The sequence below is a fragment of the Nansenia antarctica genome (genome assembly GCF_963989245.1).
Source record: "Nansenia antarctica genome assembly, chromosome: 4".
Taxonomy (NCBI): Eukaryota; Metazoa; Chordata; class Actinopteri; order Argentiniformes; family Microstomatidae; genus Nansenia; species Nansenia antarctica.
This window is the reverse complement of record NC_137689.1, coordinates 59127671-59151818: the sequence shown is the minus strand read 5'-3', so window position 1 is coordinate 59151818 and position 24148 is coordinate 59127671. Positions and strand designations below refer to the sequence as shown.

At 42.0% G+C, this 24148-nt stretch overlaps 1 protein-coding gene across 1 annotated transcript; it reads left to right on the top strand.

Moving 5' to 3' along the window:
* Positions 1 to 960: 960 nt before the first annotated feature.
* Positions 961 to 17774, top strand: LOC308156186 (histone-arginine methyltransferase CARM1-like; the record flags this gene model as incomplete). Its single annotated transcript, XM_080529541.1, has 13 exons — positions 961 to 1027; positions 1156 to 1294; positions 2097 to 2320; positions 3388 to 3443; positions 4212 to 4316; positions 5312 to 5422; positions 7437 to 7614; positions 7954 to 8044; positions 15211 to 15292; positions 15382 to 15467; positions 15779 to 15868; positions 16189 to 16326; positions 17681 to 17774. The coding sequence occupies 13 exons, from the start codon at positions 961 to 963 to the stop codon at positions 17772 to 17774; spliced, it is 1461 nt and encodes a 486-aa protein (XP_080385667.1).
* Between the last annotated feature and the right edge of the window lie 6374 nt (positions 17775 to 24148).

Below are 24148 nucleotides of genomic sequence, written 5' to 3'. Positions count from 1 at the left end.
TGCTGTGCTTGGACACTGGGAAACCTGGGAAGGGACTCGACTCTCTACAACACTATCGTTTTTGTGAGAAGGTAGCTATTAGCACTTCTCATGTACACCTACGTCAGCAGCAGCGAAGTACCACAGTCTTCGTGTGTCCTACCAGGTGCAGAAGTGGAAGGGAACCTCAAATGAACTCCTGCCACAAGAATGGGGATGGAAAGAGAGTGATGAGGCTTGTCCCTGTCCAAACTGACTTACCACAAGGTCCACAGGAAATCAGACGCACCTGCAAGACAGACTGCAGCAGCCTGAGGTGCACATGCAAGAAGCATGGCATCGAGTGCTCTGTTACATGTAGCAACTGCAAAGGATTGGGGTGTGCAAACTCATCTCAGGCTGCATGTGATGACGATGAAGATGGTGAAGATGAACCAGACACCTACTGATAAAGTTTTACTTAAAAGTTAACATGTTTACGTTTTTGTTCAATAGTGCCAACATGTTGATTAGTGCAAATCTACCAGTCACAAATATTTTTGAAAGTAACATAAAAGTGATATTTTAATAATATTGTTTTCAATTGTTGTTAATCAATGCCTATATTAATGTTGATTACTGCCAATTTATGTTGCCTTGTATAAAAGTATATTAATTTAGTGATTCGATTAAAGTTTCAACATTTTAAAGCTTTATAATGTCATTTTTGGAAGCAAAACTGTGTTACCAGGTTATGGTAAAAAAATATATACTTTCCACCACTTGGATTTCTTAAGACTTTTTATATGTCATATAGAGACATTTATGAGCAATAAACAGTTGAAAGCCTCTTTTCTCACAAAATGCCTGTACTATTCCTGTCATGAGCAGGTGATTGTCTCAGGATTCACCCCTTCAGGCAGATCTCCTGTCTGAACGCCTGGCTTTAGTGAGAGTAGGAAGAGTAGCCTTTCCCATCCTCCTGCTTCTTCCCTCTTCCCAATGGCTCTCAGCTTGTTGGCCAACTGCTTAACTGGCATCTTCTCTGCGGAGAAGTCTTTCCTGCAGGGTAATACCCAACTGTGGCAATGACATGAAAGTGACATGAAAGTTCCTGAAGACTCTGGAACTACTAGAGGCAGAATATAAAAGCTGCGAAAGTCCCCAGTGTGCTCTCCCTCTTTGTCCAGCTTGTAGGAGATGGGTTGTATGGCCACAGAGGCTGGGACATGATCCATCTCCTCCAAGATGGTGTGTTGAGGTTTCTCCATCAGCTCCAGACTGCTCTGTATCTCCAACATGTTTCTCTGCACCTGATTCCTCTGGCAGAGAAGAGGTTGGACCTCTGGCCAGAGGGAAGACTGGAATCCAAGAGAGCACAGCATCTTCAGTGATGTGCCTTTAGGAGTTTCAGAGTTTTCTGGAACTTTCCTTTCATTGCCACAGTTGTCCACTGGGTGTCACCCTGCAGGGAAGTGGTGACATCACTCCAGTCATCTTCTAAATCAGGTAGTTTAGGATTTAAATAGATTTTCTCTATTTTGATTTCACTGATATTATGTCCCCAAAGCAAGACAATCTTCTTAAAAAATCTTTAAATTACATTGAAATCTCTTTGTGTGATAAGTAGCATATACCGGTACTATACTGTATATGACATTTATATGGCAAATAATTGCAATAGAGTATGCTGGAAGACATAGGTATACATTACTGGTAATATTTTTATTTATTTTTTATGTTAAATATTTGGTGAAAGAAATTGCATTTGGGGTTTCATTTAGCCAAGCATTATTTACATTTGAATGTTATCAACAGGTATTGGGTGTCATAGGGTTAATTATCACCAAAAGCAGCAAATCATTCTTCAAATCTTTCTTTCACTTTTACTTTTAATCAGGTTGATCTACGTTGTTGCCTTATAGTTAGTCACACACCTAGAATAGACATTATCACTGTAATATTTATACTCCAAATTGCTGCTTTATTGTAATACTACTCCAAATCTGCAACCAACATAATGACTCTTATTTACATACAGTGATGACAACTTTTCTTTTAGTTCCAATCACATTCTGAGACACAGTCTAACCCTGCCCCTTGTCTCCCACCAACTCTCTTTCCCCTCCCTCCCCTAGTGTCTATGTACAGCACCAAACTCACAGAATCAAACTCAACAGAGCCACTACCAATAGGATCATGGCGAGGAGTGAGGATGTGACCCGCTTCTCTGTTAGTGTGTCCTGTCTGAATGAGAACCTGGTGAAAGGTGAGATCCAGTTGTCTAAACGGGGACAACACCAACCTCTGTCTCTACACATGAGCTCAGGGCAGGAGGAGACATGGCTCACCGTCCAGGATGGTAAGTGCCCACACAACACGTAAACAACCTACTCCAAGTATGACAAATTACAACCTGTACATTTATTTTGTCAGTTAATTCTATGAATGAACAAAAAGAGGCATTTCAGTCATGATGTTTTAATTTCTGCGTAAGATTAACAATGGGTTTTGATTCCAAAGCATTGGTTTGGATTGTAAAGCATAATGTATACATAAGCGGAGCCCTATATTCTTTACTATGGGGTCACAGAGTAAGCCTGTAAGCCTCTGTGTGTGTGTGTGTGTGTGTATGTGTGCTTTTAACACATTTTCCTATTTCCTGCATCACATAATTCTCCTCCTCTCTGTGTGGTCTCTTGACCTACTGAGAACTCTGGAAGATTTACTACTCTCTCTCTCTCTGTGTGTGTGTGTGTGTGTGTGTGTGTGTGTGTGTGTGTGTGTGTGTGTCCGTGTGTCTGTGTGTGTGTCCGTGTGTCTGTGTGCGTGCCTGCATGCATTTGTGTGTGTGTGTGTGTGTGTGTGTGTGTGTGTGTGTTTATGTGCATATGTCTCTCAATGTGCATATGAGTGCATACGTGCATGCATACATACATGCGTGCCTGCATGTGTGTGACTATATGCAGTACAGTATGTATCCAGACTGTGTTATTTCTATCCGGTACACTGAGCCTAGCAGTGCTTTCGGCCTGGTGGTACACAGGATCAGATAGTGCCGCTACACAGCAGGGGCCTCACGCCATACAACACTGCCAGAACTGGCCAAAGGTTTCCAGGGTTAAAAGCCTGACACTTGTGTTTATTGTTCCCTGACTGATGCTTTTTTTAAAGGTATTTTATACTAATCTACAGTATAGGCAAAGGAATGGTACACATATGATGATGAGCAGATTATGAGTGTAACAAACTATAATACAGAGGACTACGGTACTTAAAAACAACAGCCTTCAATGGAAGGGCTTAATGTTGTTTCAGACCCCAGTTCAGCTTATTTGGTGATTTTTATCTTTTTTATCAAAATTTAATAGTATATAAGATGTATTTCATGTGTGTTTGTCAATGTCAGTTGTGTGTTTTCCCATACAGGTGATGGAGATTGTGTGTACAGATTCGCTGTCACTAAGGAAACAGACTGTTGCCGGGTGGGCAGCCAGTCTTTTCTTGTTGTTACCTCTGGCAGCCTTAGCATTCTTCTGCATTTCAGAACACCCATTGGTGAGTACACAGATGATAGTTGTTTTTTATATATTTATATTAAACCTTATGTTAGGCTATTATGCATACCATTGTTTCTTTACACCAGAGTTTCAGGAGTTTCGTAGACAGCTGGGAAGAGGGGATGATCCCCAGAAGGAGCAAAGAGTGTTTGATCAGAGAATGGAGGACTCATCTGCCCAGCAGTGTGTCCAGGTACTAAACTGCATCCTGTCGCACTTCCATATGATATAACGTTGCTTGTACTATCTCATTCTGCAGTATCTCCAGTTAGTTTGGTCTCCAGGTACATGGTTTTCACTCCTCTAACCTACAGCATGTCAAGTTAGTTTAGACTCAGCAGCTTTGCAGTACTTCCAGGTAGTTTATACTGTACTCCTCTGTTCCACAATATCTCCGGGAATGTTCAATCCACAGCAATGTATTACTTCTAGGTATTGTAAGCTCCTCCATCCTGCAGTATTTTCAAATAGTTTAACCTTATCTGCCCCCACAGTGTTTCCAGGTAGTTTACAGTCCTCCATCCTGCAGTACTTTCAGATAGTTTACTGTATCTTCATCTGCCCTGCAGTATTTCCAGGTAGTTTTCACTATTCCAGTCCACTCCAGGTAGTTTGGCCCATCAACAAGTCTATAAAAAGAGACATGCTGTCTATATTCAAGGTTGTGACTGAACCCCCACCTCTCCTCCATAGTTTTATGGCTGTTTATCCCAACAACAGAATATGCTAGAGGACTATCTAAGAACTGCTACATACCAGAAGGCCATTCTATTAAATGAGGCTGACTTCAAGGACAAGGTACTGTAAGAGCCGAGACACTTTTGAGTATCTAATTGATTGAATGGAAAAATAATTATGCCTTATGGGGCGGTTTCCCAGACACAGATTAAGCCTAGTCCTGGACTAAATCCCACGTTTAATGTAAAATCTCCTTTGAAGATGCTTTTTAGTCCAGGATTAGGTTAAAACTGGATTAGGATTAGTTTTAGACTGTGTAGTCTGTAGTCTGGGAAACCAGCCCTATAGGAATTGTCTTAAGTGCTTATAGGTTTCTCATAACACCCCACTGCAGTACCATCTCATGATCATCTTCAGGTAGACAACATGTGACACGGTCTGGTGAAAAGGTCTGCATGCAGGCAATTCTCAAATTGCGCAAATGACCAAAAAGCTTTGTTTTCCGTTTGTTAGTTTTTTGTTTTTTTTCTCATCTTACGAATCTTTAAGTGTTGAAGAGCCCACTCAATATAACAAACAACAACAGTTTCAGGATCACTAAATACTTATAATGTATTAATTGAAGTCATTGTATAATCTACCGTCCTGCTTGTAGGCTACTGGGTTAATGATACATGGCTTGTAAACAAACTTACGTTTTAGGACGTGTTCAAAAGCAAGGACTGTGTGATCATCTAATTCTATGTATTTACGTGTTTTTAGCATGTTGATGTTGTATCATCATGTTGTGATGTATTAAGCATGCAGTTAGATGTTCATAGCAATGTTCTTTCTTTGCTGCTAGCTAGTTAGCTACCAATGCGATGGTAGAAAACCCATCTGTTTTGATTCTGAGCGATTTTCTCCAGTAGCCTATTTGGTTTGAGGTGTACCAACATTCAAATAAGCTTCTTCAACTAGTTTTCTTCAAAAAACTGGGAAATGACATTGCCCTACTTGGGGACTTTTTCACCAGACCCTGTCACAAATGGTTTGTGTTTCACAGGTATGTAGACTTACTTCATGTACAGGCAGTTGTTGCAGATAAAGATTAAAACCCTGCTCCTCCTGTGTAGGTGGTACTGGATGTCGGCAGTGGATCAGGTATTCTGTCTTACTTTGCCATCCAGGCAGGGGCAAAGAGGGTGTATGCTGTGGAGGCCAGCCCTGTAGCCAAATATGCACAGGTACTGAAGTACTGTTTTGTATAGTAACTTCTATACAAAACTTCACTCTTCTATTCCCTGCTCTCATAGCACATTATTGCTATGAGAGAAGATTATTGCTATTAATCAGTTTATGAAGACGACTCAGCGGTATTACAGTCCAAATGAGTTTTTTTTGTGTGTGTGTGTTCATATTTCAATGTCTGTCAATTCAAGAACTTCATTGGGTTGTTCAGATGGTTGAATGCTCAATGCTGCTTTGAAATAATGTCAAGCTGATTTATGTCACGCTGATTTAGCAGCTTTAACTACTTGCGGCTATGAAGAGAGGAAAAATATTTCAGCTCTGACCAGAAAATTAAGTCATTTGTATAGGTTGGCGCCTAATCACCTGGGTTAGGATGATGAATCTGTTATCACACGTACGCACTCAGACACACACGCACGCACACACACACACACACACACACACACACACACACACACACACACACACACACACACACACACGTTCATGAAGCCAAGACGGGGAAAAAAAACACAACCCTGAAAATCCTATCCTAGAGTCACACCTCCAGAAGAGCCTCCATAACAGCCTCCATAAGCCCACCTCCTGGCTGGCTACAGAGCATGACATTCTGTGTGTGAAATGACTTGAGGCCATTTCTGGCCAAGGAACCAGCTTGGGGATGAGGAGGGAAACATATTTTCATGGATGGGTGATGGCGTCTAGCTTAACAGTCAGGCATAGGTCACTCTGTTCCATCTCTCCCAGTTTGTTAAATACCAGTGTTTCGTTTCTAGACAGCAACCAGATGTGTGCCATCATCTGTCTTTCACGTTTCAGCTTTTTAGCCAATCACAGACGTTTTTAGTCTGAGAAATAATTGTTAATGTTGTTATGCTGTTGTCACACTTATGTTACGTATATACAGTGCAGTAACTCATAAAATGAATTCCACCTACCTCAGTTGTGTGGCAATACAAATCTGGCAGACCCGTCTGAGCTGGCTGAATCCCCTTCATACATTGAAATGTGAGAAAAAAGAGGGAAAACAGTCTCCACCGGAGTTATCTCAAAAAGTAGAAAAGTGCCTATGAAGCTTACAGGCTATACTTGTCCCGATCAAGGCACTTTTGTTTGAAGAGTGTGTGCCCAGCTCTCCCACATCATTTACTGAAACAACACAATATGTATTCAGCGTACACCAGGGCACTGCATCTGAGAGTTGACCCAAACACTAGTCAACAGCTGAATACTTCTCTAATTTTAGACAGATGATGAATGTTATCTCAGATGAGGAACAAAGGACTTACATCTTAAAACCATTATTTAATACTGCCGCTTCCACATCTTCCACACAGGGTGGCTTTTAAGCTAAACTAAGCCCATTTGACCCAAGCGACTGAATCCCAACTTAGCACCCTTGGTACTTGTATAGGTGTTTACTGGGGTTATTGTTTATTTATTATCATTTATCATTTGGGTTCCTAAATATATATATATATATATATATATATATATACGTATATATATTTTATGTAAATATGATATTGGACTTTTGGGTACGCAGTATTTGTATATATTATGAGATTGTATTACAGTAATTTGAGCATTTGAACAGGAAGCATTTTGATTTATGGAGAAGGGGTGGGATTGAATAAGTTTGTTCTTCTTCTCACTCCTTTTCAAATATGTGAGAAAAAAAAAGAAAAAAAGAAAGTTAAATGTGCAATCAGCTTTTTAATTCTATTAGTTTTTTTGTTTTGTTTTCTGTTATATTAATTATTGTTGCTGTATCTTGTTTTGCACATATATGAAATAAACATCTCAATCAATCAATACTGTACAGTAGATCTCAGAAAATCAATATAATTGTGTGATATATGATAATCTTGCCTTCTGCCCTACATACAGTAATTTCCCATATTGTTTATACCTGTCCTATCTTTTCCCCACTACTTCTGGGAGTAGCTAAGTTGATTTGGGGTTCAGTCTTCTGAAGCAGTATGTTTTATGTTTTTCCCTGCTCAGATAATGGCGAAGAGCAATGGTCTCTCAGATAGAATCATAATCCTTCCTGGAAAGATGGAGGAGGTTTCATGTCCCGAGATGGTGGATGTGATCGTCTCTGAGCCGATTGGCTATATGCTGCTGAACAGGAAGATGCTGGAGAGCTACATCCATTCCAGGAAGTGGCTGAAACCCAAAGGTCAGTGCACACATGGGGAGAGTTAACCCTATAAAACCCGCACATTATTAGTTACATAGACCATATTCCACGTGTGGTTGACCAGTTAATGCTGCTGACAGGATTTGAACAAGGGTCTAAAGACAGGGGCATTAGCTCAGGGAGCTAAAACAAGTCACAGACATGTTTGGCCCAAACCACTATGTTACATATTAATATAGGCAAGTTGTCATTAGGATATCTATTAGGCTTTTATTCAAACAGTAATTATGGGACCATATCTGGTGGACTAAATGAGAAATATACTGGAAATGATGTTTCGCTGATATAAAGAACACAATGTCTCTGTAACCTGGTCAGGTATGATGTTCCCGACCTACAGTGATATGCACCTGGCTCCCTTCACTGATGAGCAGCTTTACATCGAGCACCATGCACGCTCTAGCTTCTGGTAAGCCACTAAACATTACCATGTTGTTGATTGTCACTTTGAGATAAAAGTCTTTAGTTGTGTTTTCAACTTCTGTTATATTCTGATATCTTCACTAGTGTTATAAGTATGACATTCTGAAAAGGCTATACTTCCCATCGGGGGGTTCACAGTGCCTCGCCTCACTGGTATTTGTCTATATGTGTGACAGTGGTGGTACATATGGAAGTCATAAAAACAGTTGCTTTCCCCCACTGTTTGGGATGAACTCATGGCCTCCACCCCCCTCTCCTCCAGTACCCCTAGGGGAAGCAGAGCTGAATGCCAGTGTGCCAACAGACCATGAATGAACCCGCCTCACACCCCCACAAAGCCTCTCAGTCATCACGGCCCTGACTTAACGCTCGTCCGTGCTCCTTTATGCGTCCCCCTGTTCCCCAGCCTGGTTCCAGATATGTATGTGCTTTAGCCTAGTGTTTCCCAAACTTTCTGTTGTCCCAGGAACTAACAAGTTATCATTCTTCTTTTGTGGAAGACTGCTTATGTAAAAAAAAAAAAAAAAAAAAACTGGGCACTAAGTAACACTGTTTACACTTTGCCAGGAGTTGGCTACAGAACTTACAGATCAAGTTACGTGTTAATAGTCAGTACTCCACCTTAACTTTCCCTAACACACACATATACGCGTGCGCACGCATGCACACACGCACACAAGCATGTACACACACGCACACACACACACACACACACACACACACACACACAGACACACACACAAATGCCAGGAGAGGGTAAGGGACCTCCCACCCACAGCTCTTGGGTCCGCTGGCACTGGGCCGTGACCCCAACCAAGCGAGTTTCCTGTCAGTGTAAAACGCTCCAGTTCAGTCCCAAGCCTGACTCATACATACCCTCACAATCCGACTCTGCTCAGATAAACTGTCCCCCCCCCAACTGGCAAGCAAGCACAAAGAAACCAAATTTATGTGAAGAAAATGTATTTTGCTCACATACTGTCAGTCGGAAACAGGAGAATATATAGACTGTGGACATACTGTGGAATGTGCATGTCTGTTGAAGAATCTTCTCGTTGGTAAAGATGGAATGGATCAATCTATTGAGGATTTCGTGATCTTAAATGCGTTGTGTCATCTCTATAGATCAGGTGTGCAGCATACACGAATTGACAAGGAATAGAGATCCAACACGGGTCGTAATGATTACTCTAAAGATTGTATTGGTCACCTTTAGTTCTTCCAAATAGGTTCTCCCAACAGAGTACAAGCATTAGACAACTCATTCTTGAACACAAACACGTTTAAATACTTTTCATGTTATCTTAGATGTTACGTCGTGAATTAGCTCACACTCCCCTGCCCATCTCTGGTGCCTACGACCCCCAAGGTCGTAGTCGGACCGTCTCCGCTCCTTAAGATAACACCTCCGAATCCGCCTATTTGTAGTGTCAACTGCTAACAGTTTAGTTCCAAGTAGGGACATCCTGACCTTAGCAGTGACCTAGCCTGATACTCTTGTTAAGAGAGAGAGAGAGTGTGTGTGTGTGTGTGTGTGTGTGTGTGTGTGTGTGTGTGTGTGTGTGTGTGTGTGTGTGTGTGTGTGTGTGTGTGTGTGTGTGTATGTGTGTGTGTGAGTGACATAAGAATATGTTTTAGAAAACCCCATTAGATCCAACACTGTGTAAGGGAGGAGTGGGGCACAGGTAAAATGTGGTTGCATCTATTCCTCACTAGGGCTGTCCCAAACGACTATTTTTCTAACGATTAATCTAACGAATATTTTGTCGATTATTCGGTTAGTCTAGCGACTAATTTAGCGATTAGTCTAACGATTATTTTTTTGCTGTCCGATTAATGTATCACTTGATTTTCCCCAAATAAATGTCAAAAACTTCTCTTATCAACATTTCAGTATTTTATTCAATTATTCTTGCACTGCAGGGCAATATTCCACACAACAAAAAAGATCCTCTCTTTCTTACAGTCCAACATAAAATATAATATTATAAAATATAAAAGTTAACTTCAAGTAAAAGGAAAAGTGCAAGGAATGCAGTAAATTCTGTAAAAAAGTAAAATTCTAACCGGAATACCGTATACTCTCAGTAACAATCTTTAACAATAACAATCTCAACATAAAATATAATATTATAAAATATAAAAGTTAACTTCAAGTAAAAGGAAAAGTGCAAGTAATGCAGTAAATTCTGTAAAAAAGTAAAATTCTAACCGGAATACTGTATACCTCTCAGTAACAATCTTTAACAATAACAATCTCAATAACAAACATAACATTCTCCCCCTCTCTCTGCTCTCCCCCTCCCCCCTTAGCTCTCTCCCTTCTCCCCCCTCCACCTTAGGCATTACTGTGGAGGAATGTGAGCATGTCCACATGCTTAGAGGTCAGGCTTGCTCTTTTTTTTGAAACGATGTTCCCAGCAGCTGAAAAGAGCCTTTCAGACGGAGTGGACGTTGCAGGGACAGACAGGTAGGACTTGGCCAGCATAGCCAGGGAGGGGAACCGTGCTGCGTTTTCCTTCCACCAGTGTAGGGGGCTCTTATCCCTTGAAACATTTTGTTCTCCAAAATAAACTAACACCTCATTCCTCACAATGTCAGTGTCGGTGTCACTGTCCTCGCTGTTTCTTTCCTGGGCATTGTCTTCCTCATTGCTGTGCTGCTCCTCTGAGTCTGAGCCTAGCAATGTGTCCAGCACAGACACTGGCATCTTAGTCCTCTTCTTTGAAGCTTCTGGCTGGGCACTGGCTGAGCCATCCTGCCCCACAGAGAATAGGAAATGTTAGAATAGGTATAGCATAGCATAGAGTACAGCACAGTGTTTTATTTGTACAGTATAGTATAGTGGATAGTGTACATAGCCTTTATTTATGTAAATCAGCTCCTTTCCCTTTTTTTTTTTTTTTCTTTCCTAGCACCAGGGGAGCCCCCCCTCCCAAATTTCGTTGTTTGGTACCTGTACTATATCAATGACAATAAAGACCATTCATTCATTCATTCATTCATTCACTTGCCTGTTGAAGCTGTTCCTTCTCTCTTATTTTGGCTTGAAGTGCAAGAGTCTGAAGTTTGACTTGCACTTTTAGGATATCTTCTGACGACAGGAACTTTAGCTTGCGGAACCTGGGGTCAAGGGCAGCAGCGATGACACACACATTTTGACCATCTTCTCTGAATGTGGCCTTGTCCTTCCTCCTTGAAGCTATCTCCTTTGCTGCAGCTGTTTGGAAAGAGTTGATGGGAGCAGACTCGAAGGATGTTTTCTGTGTGGTTTTCAGGAGGCCCTTTACCAGTGGAGGTAGAGCAGAGACTGTGACATAAGCCTCTCCACTCAGGAAGACAGTGGCTTGCTCAAAGGGCTTGAGAACTTGCTCCAGTTCCTCCAGTAGGGTCCATTGGTCATTTTTCAGGTCCAGGTAGTGCTTTCCTCGCTGTGTGACATGATGGTCTGAAAGGGTTGCGGTCACCGGCCACCGTTGCTCCAAGAGGCGACTCACCATGTAGTAAGAACTGTTCCATCTTACAGACACATCCTGGATCAACTTATGTTCAGCTGTGCCCCATTGCTTTTGTTTATCTTTGAGCTTGCTGCTGGCGAGCTCACTCCGCTTGAAGTGTTCTACCAGGCATCTTGCAGCCCCCAGTGCCTTGCTTATCTGGGGGTCCTTCTTCAGGGCGTGGTTGACCACCAGCTGGATTGTATGGCCAGCACATCGATGTGAAGCAACTCCATGCCTCTCTTCCAGGATCCTGAGAGCTGCCACCACATTGGCAGCATTATCATGTACAACAGCCAGGACATCATCACTGAGAGAGAAACCAAACCTCTCTGCTGCCTCTTCCAACCAGCCAGCAATGTTTACCGCTGTGTGGCGCTCCTCAAGCGGCATCGTGGTCAGACTGTATGAAGTCATCTCCCAGTCTTCAGATATAAAGTGGCAGGTGACTCCTAAGTACGCCTCGGTGGCAATACTTGTCCAAGCATCTGTGGTGAGTGTGATTTTTTTATTTTTTATTTCAGATTTCACCCTCTCTATAGTAGCCTCGTATTTTTTCTCCATCAAATTTGTGAAGTGGTGCCTGGAGGGAAGTGTGTACCCTGGGTGAAATGTGTTGATCATCTCACGAAAGCCTTGACCCTCCACAATAGCAACAGGTCTCATGTCCTTGACGATCATCTGTAAGATGCTGTTAGAAAGCTGAGCAGCCATCTGGGGTGTGCATGGAGTTGTGCTCTTTTTGTGGAAAAAGTTTTCCACACTGCTTTGCTTCCTGAAAATAAAAAAAGCACACATTTCTTATCATGTGTAGGCCCCTTAATTTCCACCTCACTGCTATGTTTAGCCAACATGGCCATTTAGAAGTCTGTCCATCACCACAACACATAGCTAGCTAGTAGCTACATGGCTAGCTAGGGGTGTAACGGATCACGGATAATCCGTGATCCGTTCGGATCGCCCTCCACGGTTCGGAACGCATGTGTACCGCGGATCAATAGCAAAAAAAAAAAAAAAAAACTTTTTTTTTTTCTTTCCTAACACCAGGGGAGCCACCCCTCCTAAATTTCGTTGTTTGGTACCTGTACTGTAGCAATGACAATAAAGAACATTCATTCATTCAAATGTAACCGGTAGAAAAACAATCATGTGCGCTTTATTCTCACTCTCTGCATGTGTACTGAGTTGACAACAACATTCATTCACTCATCTCTGTCCCAATTATATCACGTCATATCACCCGCTAAGCAGCCTGGGTGATTGTGTAAACACACAAAAAAAGTACTCTGTTACTTTGCAGCAGTGATGTTACATATATGTTGTTATATATATATGTTGTTATATATAGATGTTATATATATATGTGATATATATATCAGTTTTGACATCTTGAATGTTGTTTTTTTGTTTCACACATTAAAAGTGGTGTTTTTACAGAATTCAAGGAAAATGTTGTTTTTATTAAAAAATATATATGTTTTGTGTTGATCCGAAAAATTATCCGATCCGTGACTCAAAATCCGTGACACGATCCGATCCGTGAGTTAGGTGATCCGTTACACCCCTATGGCTAGCTAACTTTACTCTCGCTGCTATGTTATGAATAGCTAAATTGATGCTAACGTAGCATGCGAGCTACGAGCTAGATAACGTACAGTAGGTGCGAGCACCACAATAACAATAGGCTAGTAAGGCTACCGTAGCTAGCCAGCTACATAGCTAACGTTACTAACACCAGAAGACAAGACATACAAACTGTGGTGAGCTACATTGCTTGTGTGACATTAGCTAGTAGCTATCCATTTTTCACTGATACACGGCCGGAAAAGTGAACAGAAATACAACGCTGACTTACGGTGCTAGCTTGCGGCTGTCTTCACAAAGCGCTCCAGGATGCTTTCGCTTCAAGTGCTCGTTCATTGAGGTCGTACTGCTGTGATAGGACAATTCATTTTTGCACAGTTTACAGACCACCACATTGCCATTGGTTTCTTTTTTTGTAAAGTACTCCCATACTTTGGACGATCGTGGGCGAAGTCTTTTAGCCGCCGGCTCTTCCTCCGTGTTTGCACTGGTCGCAGCCATTTTGTTTTTTACGACTAACCGACGCATTTTACGGCAACCGACTATTGACGTAGTCGATGACGTCGAATAATCGTAACAGCCCTATTCCTCACATCTCCTCGCTTCCATCTCAAAACACATTGAATCGAGCAGAAAGGATACAAGGAATAGACTATTGGGACACACCCTTTGTCTCCTTTACAACCTGCAGGCCCGGGACTCTGACCTGTGTACATGTGTGATCACTTGGGTTCGAACCAGAGCCTATGTTGTGTGCATACCATGAGACTGTGTTAGCGCACTGAGCTTCAGTATAAGCTCAAGACACAAACTGAAGTCTTCAGGTCTCATGGAAGGTTACTCATTATGTGAGTGTGGTTCAGAGCAGGCTGGTGGAGGACAGGCTCATTGCATGGAATGGAATAAGGAATGGTATCAAACATGTCTGCCTCCTCTGGTGTGGTTACACATACAGTACTCTACATACAAGGAGATACATACCTGTGATATGCTGTCATACTCTTGTGATTCCCTTGTCTCCTCTATCAGACATAGGTTCAATAGTTTCAAAAATTATTTGAAATGCTTAGCTATGCTTAGCCATGCTTAGCCCAATTGAACTTACCTGGCATAATGGAACCAATGGAATAATTCCAAAAGTGCAAAATATGCTTATCTTGCACTCCATGCAGGCTCAAGCAAATGCTTGAAAACACTTTTTGACGCAGGTCTGTCCCCTATACTATAGTACCTGGCTCCTATCACACACATACTTGTAAGTCTCTAGCACCTGCACCAAACCACTGACACCCTCATTGAAGCTTGAGCACTTTGGACAGACAGACAGCATTGCGGAGCCTCATCTCTCTCATAATCTTTCGTTTCACATCTTAACACCCATTTATAACAACATGAGACAAGAGACTTCACCAAGATGGGACACACCTTGAAAGCAAGAGTTTGAATCATATTTCACTTTTCCTTAAAGTTGAACTGGATAGAGTAACAGTAGTCACCAGCATTGCCTTCAAACCTCAGTGCAAGTGAGATTTAGTGTGACTAGCACTGTTCTGTATGTCACTCACAGCTCCACTTTGAGGGTATGATAAGCCTCTTTGATCATTCTTATACCATGGCCATTTCATTTTTCACAGTATGAATCATAGTCAGTTTTGCCTGGGCATGTTAGACCTACAGTAAGTGCTTTTCTCTGGTCTCTTCCACCATATATATACAGTATATATATATATATATATATATATATATATATATATATATATATATATATATATATATATATAGGCAATATATGTTTTTTTTTAGTGGGTCCTACCCATATTTATCATCTCATTGGATAGAGATAGTGAAGACAGACAGGAAAGTAAGGAGAAGAGGGCATTGTCAGGGAATGGGCCGAACCCATTCCGACATGGGCATATGTGTGCACTTTAGACCACGGTGCTAGACCGCTGGACCACACCATATATATATTTTTCATATGAAATGAATAGCATGATAACCATTCAATATTGTCAGATCCAGTAACTTAATGTACTGTATTGCATGTTGTTTTGACACACTCTTACTGCAGGCATCAGACCTGTTTTTATGGGGTGAACTTGAGCGGTCTTCACGATGCTGCAGTGGATGAGTTCTTCAAACAGCCCATCGTGGTGAGTGCACATTCACTTCAGATATGTACAGTATTTCTGATCAACTTTATGTATAATGCAACATTTTTCAAACGTATCACTTTCTCTAGGACACATTTGACATGCAGATTCTAATGGCAAAATCGGTCAAGTACTGTATAAACTTCATGGAGGCTAAAGAAGAGGACGTACACAGGTTATTGTTTACCGTACCTCTAATGAACTCTGAAAATGATGACAGATTTGAATATCACAAAGGTTATGATAATTAAAGAATTGAGCTCAACTGCTGTGATATGGTGATTTATACATACATTCCATTCCGTGTGTCCATTTGATTTATTTTATTTTTTATCACCTATTGTTTTTGTTCTCTTTCCATGCTAACTCAAATGCAGTCATTTCATACAGGACCCCAGAGAAAACGAGATGATGCATCTCAAGTGGTTTAATCCTGCCACCAGAGTTACAAATAAATTAATACATTAATTTCAATGTGTTTCATAGGATGGAGATTCCATTTGTGTTCAAACTGCTCCAGTCGGGTCTGATCCATGGAATTGCCTTCTGGTTTGATGTTGCATTTGTCGGATCCAAGTAAGAGGCAGAACTAGGTTGAAATAGTTATTATTTTAATTTAAATAAATACTTTGAGCATTTGCTTGATACTGCCTAAAGTGCCAGATGGACAGGGTTTGCAATTGTGGGGCTATTCAATTGGCTCTATTGCGCCAGGCAAACTCAATCAAGCAGAGCAAAGTATTTTTGTTCTGTACCAGGTCTGGTAGTAATTACCTGCATAATGGTTTTCAGTCCTATGTGGCCCATATGAGTCCATTTGAAAACCCATTGAGTTATATGTGATATTCAATCCACACGAATGAATCCCCAGTGAGCGACAACATTTCTCTCTGCAGGATGACGGTGTGGCTGTCCACTGCTCCTAGTGAACCTATCACACACTGGTACCAGGTCCGCTGTCTCATCCAGACGCCGCTGTTCGGCAAGGTGGGACAGACTCTGTCCGGGACAGTCCAGTTCACAGCCAACAATAGGTAGGAAAGAGAGGGACTAGGAGTCAGGGTGTGGTGGGGTGAAGTAAGTGAAGTGAGAGCGACCACAGAAGTATGCAGACAGACTCAGACCTGGGTCAATTGCAGTGCCCAGTATTGGAAAGAGGAAGCATTTAGTCTTCTTTTAGCTCTATAATCCAACAGTTTTGCTTTTTATTAAACAACTACTATGGGGTCAAAGTTGAAATTCTCAGCCTTAATTCAATGTTTTTTTTTTCACATTGGGTTCACAAATGGAAATGTGATGGAACACGCCTGTCAAGCCAATTTTTCAATACTCTGAAATAGGTAGGCCTATGTATAAAAAGGTTTCAGCGCTTGTGCTATACATTTGGGTCTCTGATGACCCTACTAACACAGAAACCGTGAAATAAAGCAATTCAGTCCGTTTTTTGTGGGCTGTGTATTTTAGAAAACATGTGATTCAACAAGCCATTCAGATTTGCCTCGGCCTTTAGCTTCACAGTGGAGTCAGCGTGTATTAACATCATGTTGAACATTTCCCCCACCGTGTTCATCCATCCACTACATTCAAACTCCAATCATTTCCATGAATGTTTTTGGATTCCTTGTATTGTGGGGAACACAGGGATATTTGTTTTTTAATCCTATTCCTTATCCTATTTGTGCGGTGGCTGTGGCTCAGAAAGCTCACAAAGTCAGCAGCTCGCAGCGGTTCGAATCCCCAGCTGGCCATGTGTCGAAGTGTCCCTGAGCAAGGCACTGAACCCCTAATTGCTCCAGGGTCGCCTTCAATGACTCTGACCTCTTGCCTAGATACCCCCTCTAGAGCATAAATGCATTTCGTTGTACTCTGTGCAATGGCAAACTTTGAATACATTTCCCCCGGGAAGTGTGTTTTTTCCCTGCACTGCCACAGCAAATCTGCAGAACACCGCTGATGATTTCCCAACCTGTGTGTAGCCACATGTCACTTTCGAATGCAAGGTCTAATCATTTCCATTCAAATGGTACATTTGCATAATAGGTCTCCTTTAAAGCTGAGAATCTGTACTGTTAGTATAAAACTAAAAGAAGACAAAATGCTTCCTCTTTCCACTGTACAGGGCACTGTACATTTGCAAAATGTTTGGAAATACAGTATATGTGTATAGACATAGCTTACAGTTTATTTTTGGACCAATTTAGACTTTGGACCAATTAACCAGGCAAACTAACCTCGTATTTTGGGAACGAGACTACAGGCAAACTAAATTAAGCACAGCTCATGTTATTTTAATTATTTGACATTATTTATTTGATCCAGGTCTGGTATTATTCATGGCCTTTTGAACTGAAATGTAATAATAAATAAAAAAAATCTTCCCCATGCAAGGCAGAGCTATGACATTCACATCACAGCAGTTATCGATGAGTCAGGCTTCAAGTCTTGGAACACCTTGGATTTAAAAAACCCTTTCTTCAGGTGAGTTTGCTGCTGTTTTGGACCATGTCAATTTCCAATTTACCTGCCTTTGACTGTTCACTGTAGTATGCCTGGACTACCCGTCTGTCTGTCTGCATGTATAAGGTGGCCTCCTGGCTGCAGGGGTAGGAGCCTCCAGTGCCGCAGGACAAGAGGGCCAACAGGGCATGTGGACAGAGTAGTCAACAATGCTAACTGGTCAATCAAGAAGTTAGCGTGTCACATTGTGAGTGATTGTTGTGTGTGAGTGTGTGTGTGTCTGTATGCGTCTGTGTGTGTGTGTGTGTGTGTCAGGGCCAGATGTCCTGCAGTGTGTTGCGTTGGTCCTCGTCGCCCAGGTCCCAGGCCAGCTCGTTGCTATGGCAGCGGGTGGGGCCGGCCCCACCCATACAGGCTGTGAGGGGAGACAGCGCCCCCTGTTGTCCATCTGTCTCACTGCTTTCTACTTCTGTCTCATTGCTGTCTACTTTTGCTTGACTCTCTGTGTCTGAGTCTGTGTCAGCTGCCACTACTGGGCTGTCAATCACACCTGCCTCCCCTACATCTCAGGTACTCTAGGCTAGATAAAGTATCCTTGGACTGAGGAATGTGGACAGTGAGATCTCACTTCTGTGTTCAGTAGACTACACTGTATGACATCCCCTTTGGAGGTGTACGGTGGACTTGGCATAGTTGGTCCATCCAATAGTAAGAGCTTGACAGGGAGTCTTAAATGTTCAACTGTTTTGATGAGTATTTGATGAGATGTACTTTAAAGGTGATGATGTGGATGATGATCAGGGATGTAGTGTTAATAAATAGGTGGGTAAACCCTTTTCACAAAAATAAAAGGGTGGATAGTAAACTCCACTATATCACTGATGATGATGATGATGATGATCTGCCCTTGTCTTGTAAAATGTATCCATTTGGATAGTAAGACTATGTTTAATTTTTGTTTGGTTCAAAATGTATTTTCCCTCTAAAGGTATGCCTAAGTGATCATCACTTCAATCAAGTTCCAAAAGCCTTCACCCCTACACCTGTAATAAGTCATATAGACTTACTATAAAAAATGTGTTTTAAGAACTTTGAATGTGGGCCTACAATATTTTATATTCGGTTTTTATTTTGTAGGCTCTAATCTAATTGTTAATTGTTAATTGTATTTATAATGCGCCCCCCATCCAACTTTTACATCGGCCCGGGGCGCAATCGAGTGTGTAAGGACACCAAGTGGAAAATAGAAGATCTTCAGTATCAATGCAATAAACCTGCAACGCAAAAGTAAAACTGTATGCAAAAGTATGTGATTGCAATTCTGTAATTCAAAAGCAAAACAATCAATAAACATGGCTGAATTTGTTTTTACTATCACTAACCGACTTACACTTTATTCCGGCCGTTGGGTAAATGGAAAGTGGGATGCTTCTTTGAAGTTTAATTTTAAAACGAGCAGAGGGTTAGGGTTAGTTGTTTTAATCTCGAAACATTGGTTTCGTTTCGGTGGGGGGGGGTTATGGGGTAGGTAGGGTCGTCCCAAGGATCCCATTTATCTAACTGTTGATCTAGCGGTATAGTCTAGCAGCAAGTCCTCAAAAAAGGCTTTAGTTTTCGAGATACCCCTACCCGAGGTAGAGCAAATGACAACAATGATTTTTCTTATCTTTAGGGTCTCCCATTAATGAAATTGATTGTTGTCAAATTTTATTTTTGGGGAAAAGATGTTTTTTTGGTTGTTCTTTAGAGCTACCCCAATCCCTGAAAAAGAGCCAAATTAGACCAGGCCGAATATGGGGAAGGTGACAAAAAAGCCCATAACTTGAGAATGATCACTCCTTTCCTCCTCAGATTTGCTGAGGTATGAACCAGGTGGTTGTCCTACATCACCAAATAGTCAGACAACTATTTACCTAAATAAATACTGAATTATAGTCCTGTAAACTTAGCTTTAGTTTAGACGGAAATTGTACTTTTTGGTGACAGGAACATAGGACTCCATCACTTTTCTCTCATTTATCAGAAAAACAGAAATCCCTGAAAAATATATTATTACTGAATTGTCTAGGGTGCTATTGAACAATAACCAGTAGTTGTATGGAAATATCTCATACAGTTCTATTGCAAATGAGATTTCTTTAGACATAGGCCTACCTCTTCTCTGATACAGTCAAATTCCGAATGGGGGATAAGTGGCATAATAGCCTATAAGTTAAGAATGCTCACTCTGATGGTCATCATATTTGGAGAGGGAAATACCAGGTGGCTGAACTACATCACCAAATAGTCAGAATAAGAGTAACCCAATAAAATAAAGTTTATTAGTTCTAAATTGCAAGCCTCTAAAACATAGGTGTAAATAGTACAGATTTTATTAAAACTGGAACCTTAATTCAAAGTACAGTATAGAAATAATTTTGAAGCTTGACAGTGGAACACTCTCTGCCACTCTGGTTTGAGTGACAGCTGCATGTTTCAAAACTGTGTAGCCAACTGGGCAGCAGCAGCCATAACATTCTCCATCTCAGAGGGAGAGGGGCTGTGGATTGACAGTTCTGTTCAGATTATCACCAATCTAATGACAGATAACAGGTAACACATATGTCCAACTATGATATTAATATGTTGTTGAATATGTTGTTAGATTTGTGAGCTTTTAAACCATAGTGCAGGCATTCTGATCTAGGCAGAGGCTAGCAGAGCCCAGCTTACAAGGACTCAGAACCATACTGAACGTTGCTCAAGGACGAGATGATGAAGTTCATAAGAGACTATCGCCCCACTCAGATGACATACTGTCCTTCAAGGTCAAGGTTTCATATCACAGGTCATGTCGGGCCAGTTATTCAAGCACACATAACTATACGCCTACAACCAGTGATCAAGAACCACCCCAGGATCAGTAAAAGACTTAGACTGTCCAGAGACACTAGATTTGACATCCGTAGCTAGTGTTTCATTTGCAGCCAATGTTTCAATTGCAGCCAGAAAGTCACAAAGAGAGAAGGCCTGACCCCTATATGTACCAGTACAGGTGAAAGTACAAGGTCAAAGGTCCTCAACGCAGCCTCAGAGAGGTTTGATGAAATAATACATCACCGTATGCTGACCTATGAAGATATTTTTGCCTATGATGCAAAGTATCACAGAAGTTGCCTAGGACACTATCTTTCAGAAAGGAACATTCTAGCAGCTAGAAACAAACATTTAACAGAAAAGAAGTTAAATGAACATGAAAGAGCTTTCATTGAGCTAACTGAAGAATTAACTAAGACAGTTTTTTCAAAGCATATGACTGTCACAACACTGAGTGCTGTAACTGAGAGCTATAAAGGAAAACTGAGTACAGCTACAGAACCAACAATGTATAAATCCTGGAAACTCAAAGAAAAGATGAACCAGGGGATAAACTCATCTTCATTGAACGTCCTGGAAAATCTGATCTGATCTGTTCTGGTGTCATGACTGTTGGCCATGCAATGAGAGAAGCTTCTCTCCTCAGACAACAAGGCAGCACAAGCCATGCTCAACTCCACCTCTGAGGACATCTCCAGAGATGCATGGTTGGCAGCAGCTTGGAAGCAGGAGTGGGAGTCAGCCGGGCCCTCCCGAATCCACCGCTACATCTGGGACCCAGGAGATGGCGCCATTGGAGGAGACGACCTACCACGCCGGCAATGGACCACACTGAACCGTCTACGAACTGGTGTCGGTCGCTTTAAAACATCAATGAAGGCGTGGGGCCTGGCGGACAGTGCGGCATGCGAGTGCGGTGACCCAGAGCAGACCGCCGACCACATAATCACCATCTGCCCCTTATATAGACCACCCTCAGAAGCCAGCCTCTTCGACCTAGAACCAGAGATGCGGGCATGGCTACGCAACACCGAGTTGGACCTCTGACGTTACACGAAAGAAGAAGAAGAGAAAACATAACAGAAGACAGGGAGACAATGCCTCCACAGAGAACAGAGACACTGACACTCAAATCCTCCACCAGGCTGCAGGTATATTGAGGAAAACTATGGAAAAGGTTGAGCATGAGCCTCAATTCTACATAAGCAGTGACAAGCTTTCCCTTCTCCAGTGCAGTGAATATGTGCCAAACACTCTGTATGATTTTGTGAACTGGTGTGTCAATGCAGGTGCATTTAAAAATGTGCAGACCTGTGATGAGGACCCAGCTGTGAAGAATAACACAAGTGTTATAACCTTTTGCCATGATCTAATTGCACAGTGCTGCAGCAGGCGTACACATATCACACTAGGACTTGGGATTATGATCCATCATGAGTTTGGCAGCAAGGCCCTTATCAACAAGCTACACATGATGGGTCATTGTGTGTCGTATGATGAAGTGCGTCAATTTCTCACATCAGTAGCAGCAGATCAATTACAGAGAAGCAAAGGTGTTTACATTCCAAATGGACTGACAAGAACCACAGAACATGGGATAATTGATGCAGCCATTGACAACTTTGACCAGAATGAAGAGACGCTGGATGGCAAAAATACAACAGATTCCATGGCAATTGTTGTATACAGAAGAGGTGATGTTGCCACAGCACACAACCCCATCCTGAGAATCCCAGAGAGATCTCTCCATGCCCTGGACAGCTGTGATTTGGATAATGAAGAGGTTCAGAGGTAAATATTATAGACCAACTATCTGCCAGACACATGCAATACTTGATTGAAATGGCTCTGATATACTGTATGTTAATGCAATATAATCCAATATTAAAATGTAAAATGTGTAATGTGCACTGGAGGCTTCAAGTTTCACATTACACTTGTGTAAGTCAGACTAGCATTTGTCCAATATTCAAGTTACACATTATTTGTGAGGTCACACATCATAATCTAAGGAATCTGGAGTGTTGTTGTTTGTAAGGGCATTTTGTTAAAGATTGAATTATATGACAAAAGATGCCTAATGACTTGTTCTTGAATTTCAGATACATCAAGCCAGGTAGGCGATCTGAACCACCAGCAGTTCTACCACAGGTCCTCAAATCAGACAGCACAAAAGCTCAGGCAGCAGAAGGCCAAGACTTACTTTGGAAGGTGAGCCGTATCATGAAAGAAGAAGACCAGAGAATCCCAGGATGGTCTGCATTCAATGCCTATGTATCCACGTCAGACATCCCATTAACAACAGTACAATATATGCCCTTCATAAGAGCTTCACCATCAGATCTATACAGCTCTTTTGCAGCTCACACAGCTTGCTCAAGAACTGGGACAGAGGCATATACTTGTAACTGCTGACCTTGCCATCTACAGCAAAGCACAGCAAATTCTGTGGAGCAAACCTGAAGCTTTGGATGGCAAGATCACCATGAGAATTGGAGGAATGCACGTCACCATGGCCTTTCTGGCAAGCATTGGGAAGGTGTATGCAGACGGGGGCCTCTTTGACATGATAACCGAGTCTGGAGTCTATGCTGACGCAACAGCTCGGCAGATGCTTCAGGGGAAACAACTGACAAGAGGTGTGAGGAGCATCAAGGTTGTTTCAGAGGCTCTGTTCAGGCTCTTCTGGATGGCACTGGTCTCCTGGCTGAACAAAAAAGGCCAAAGTCCATTGTCTGCTGAACAAGAACACCTCCTGCGAGATGTGCAGCATGCCTTTCATGGCGACGACCAGGTCTCTGCCAGACAGTTCTTAAGTGAAGTGGAGACAGACCTTCCTGAACTGAGGAGAAGAATACAACAGTTTTCAGAGAGGGGAGTTCAACAATCAGCAACTTTTAAGTACTGGCTGAATTTCCTCAAAGGGGCTGATCTCTTACTCAGAATGCTACGATCAGAGCGTGAAGCTAACTTTGACCTTCATCTCAACTGCATGTCTGAAGTAATACCATGGTTCCGGGCTGCTGGCAGGATGAAATGCAATGTGTGGTCATGGTATTTGACAGGTATGACGGCCCACAGTCAATCAAAGACCTGGAGAGGCAAAGGAGAGGTGCAAGTGATGGAAGGCCTACACATGTTATCACTGGCAACACAAATGTCCCAAACTACAGGAAGTACTTGAGGAGTAGTGGAAACAAGACTGCACTGTGCATGTTTGTGAGCAACTACATTGTCACTGCAGCCCCATAGAGACTACACTCAGATGACTCCATCATCTTGGCAGGTGGATTTGACAAAGGGGAGGAGGTGAAGAGCATCTGCACAGCAGGAGTCAGCAGTTTGACATCACTGTACAGTGATCAGGAGGAGGCAGACACAAGGATGGTGCTCCATGCCATACATCTTGCAGAGTCATATTCCCGCATCATTGTGAGGTCTGATGACACAGATGTGGAAGTACTGCTCATATACTATGCAAGCAAAGAAATGTTTGGTTCATCTCTGGTGTACATGCATACAGGCCATGGAATGAGAGAGAGC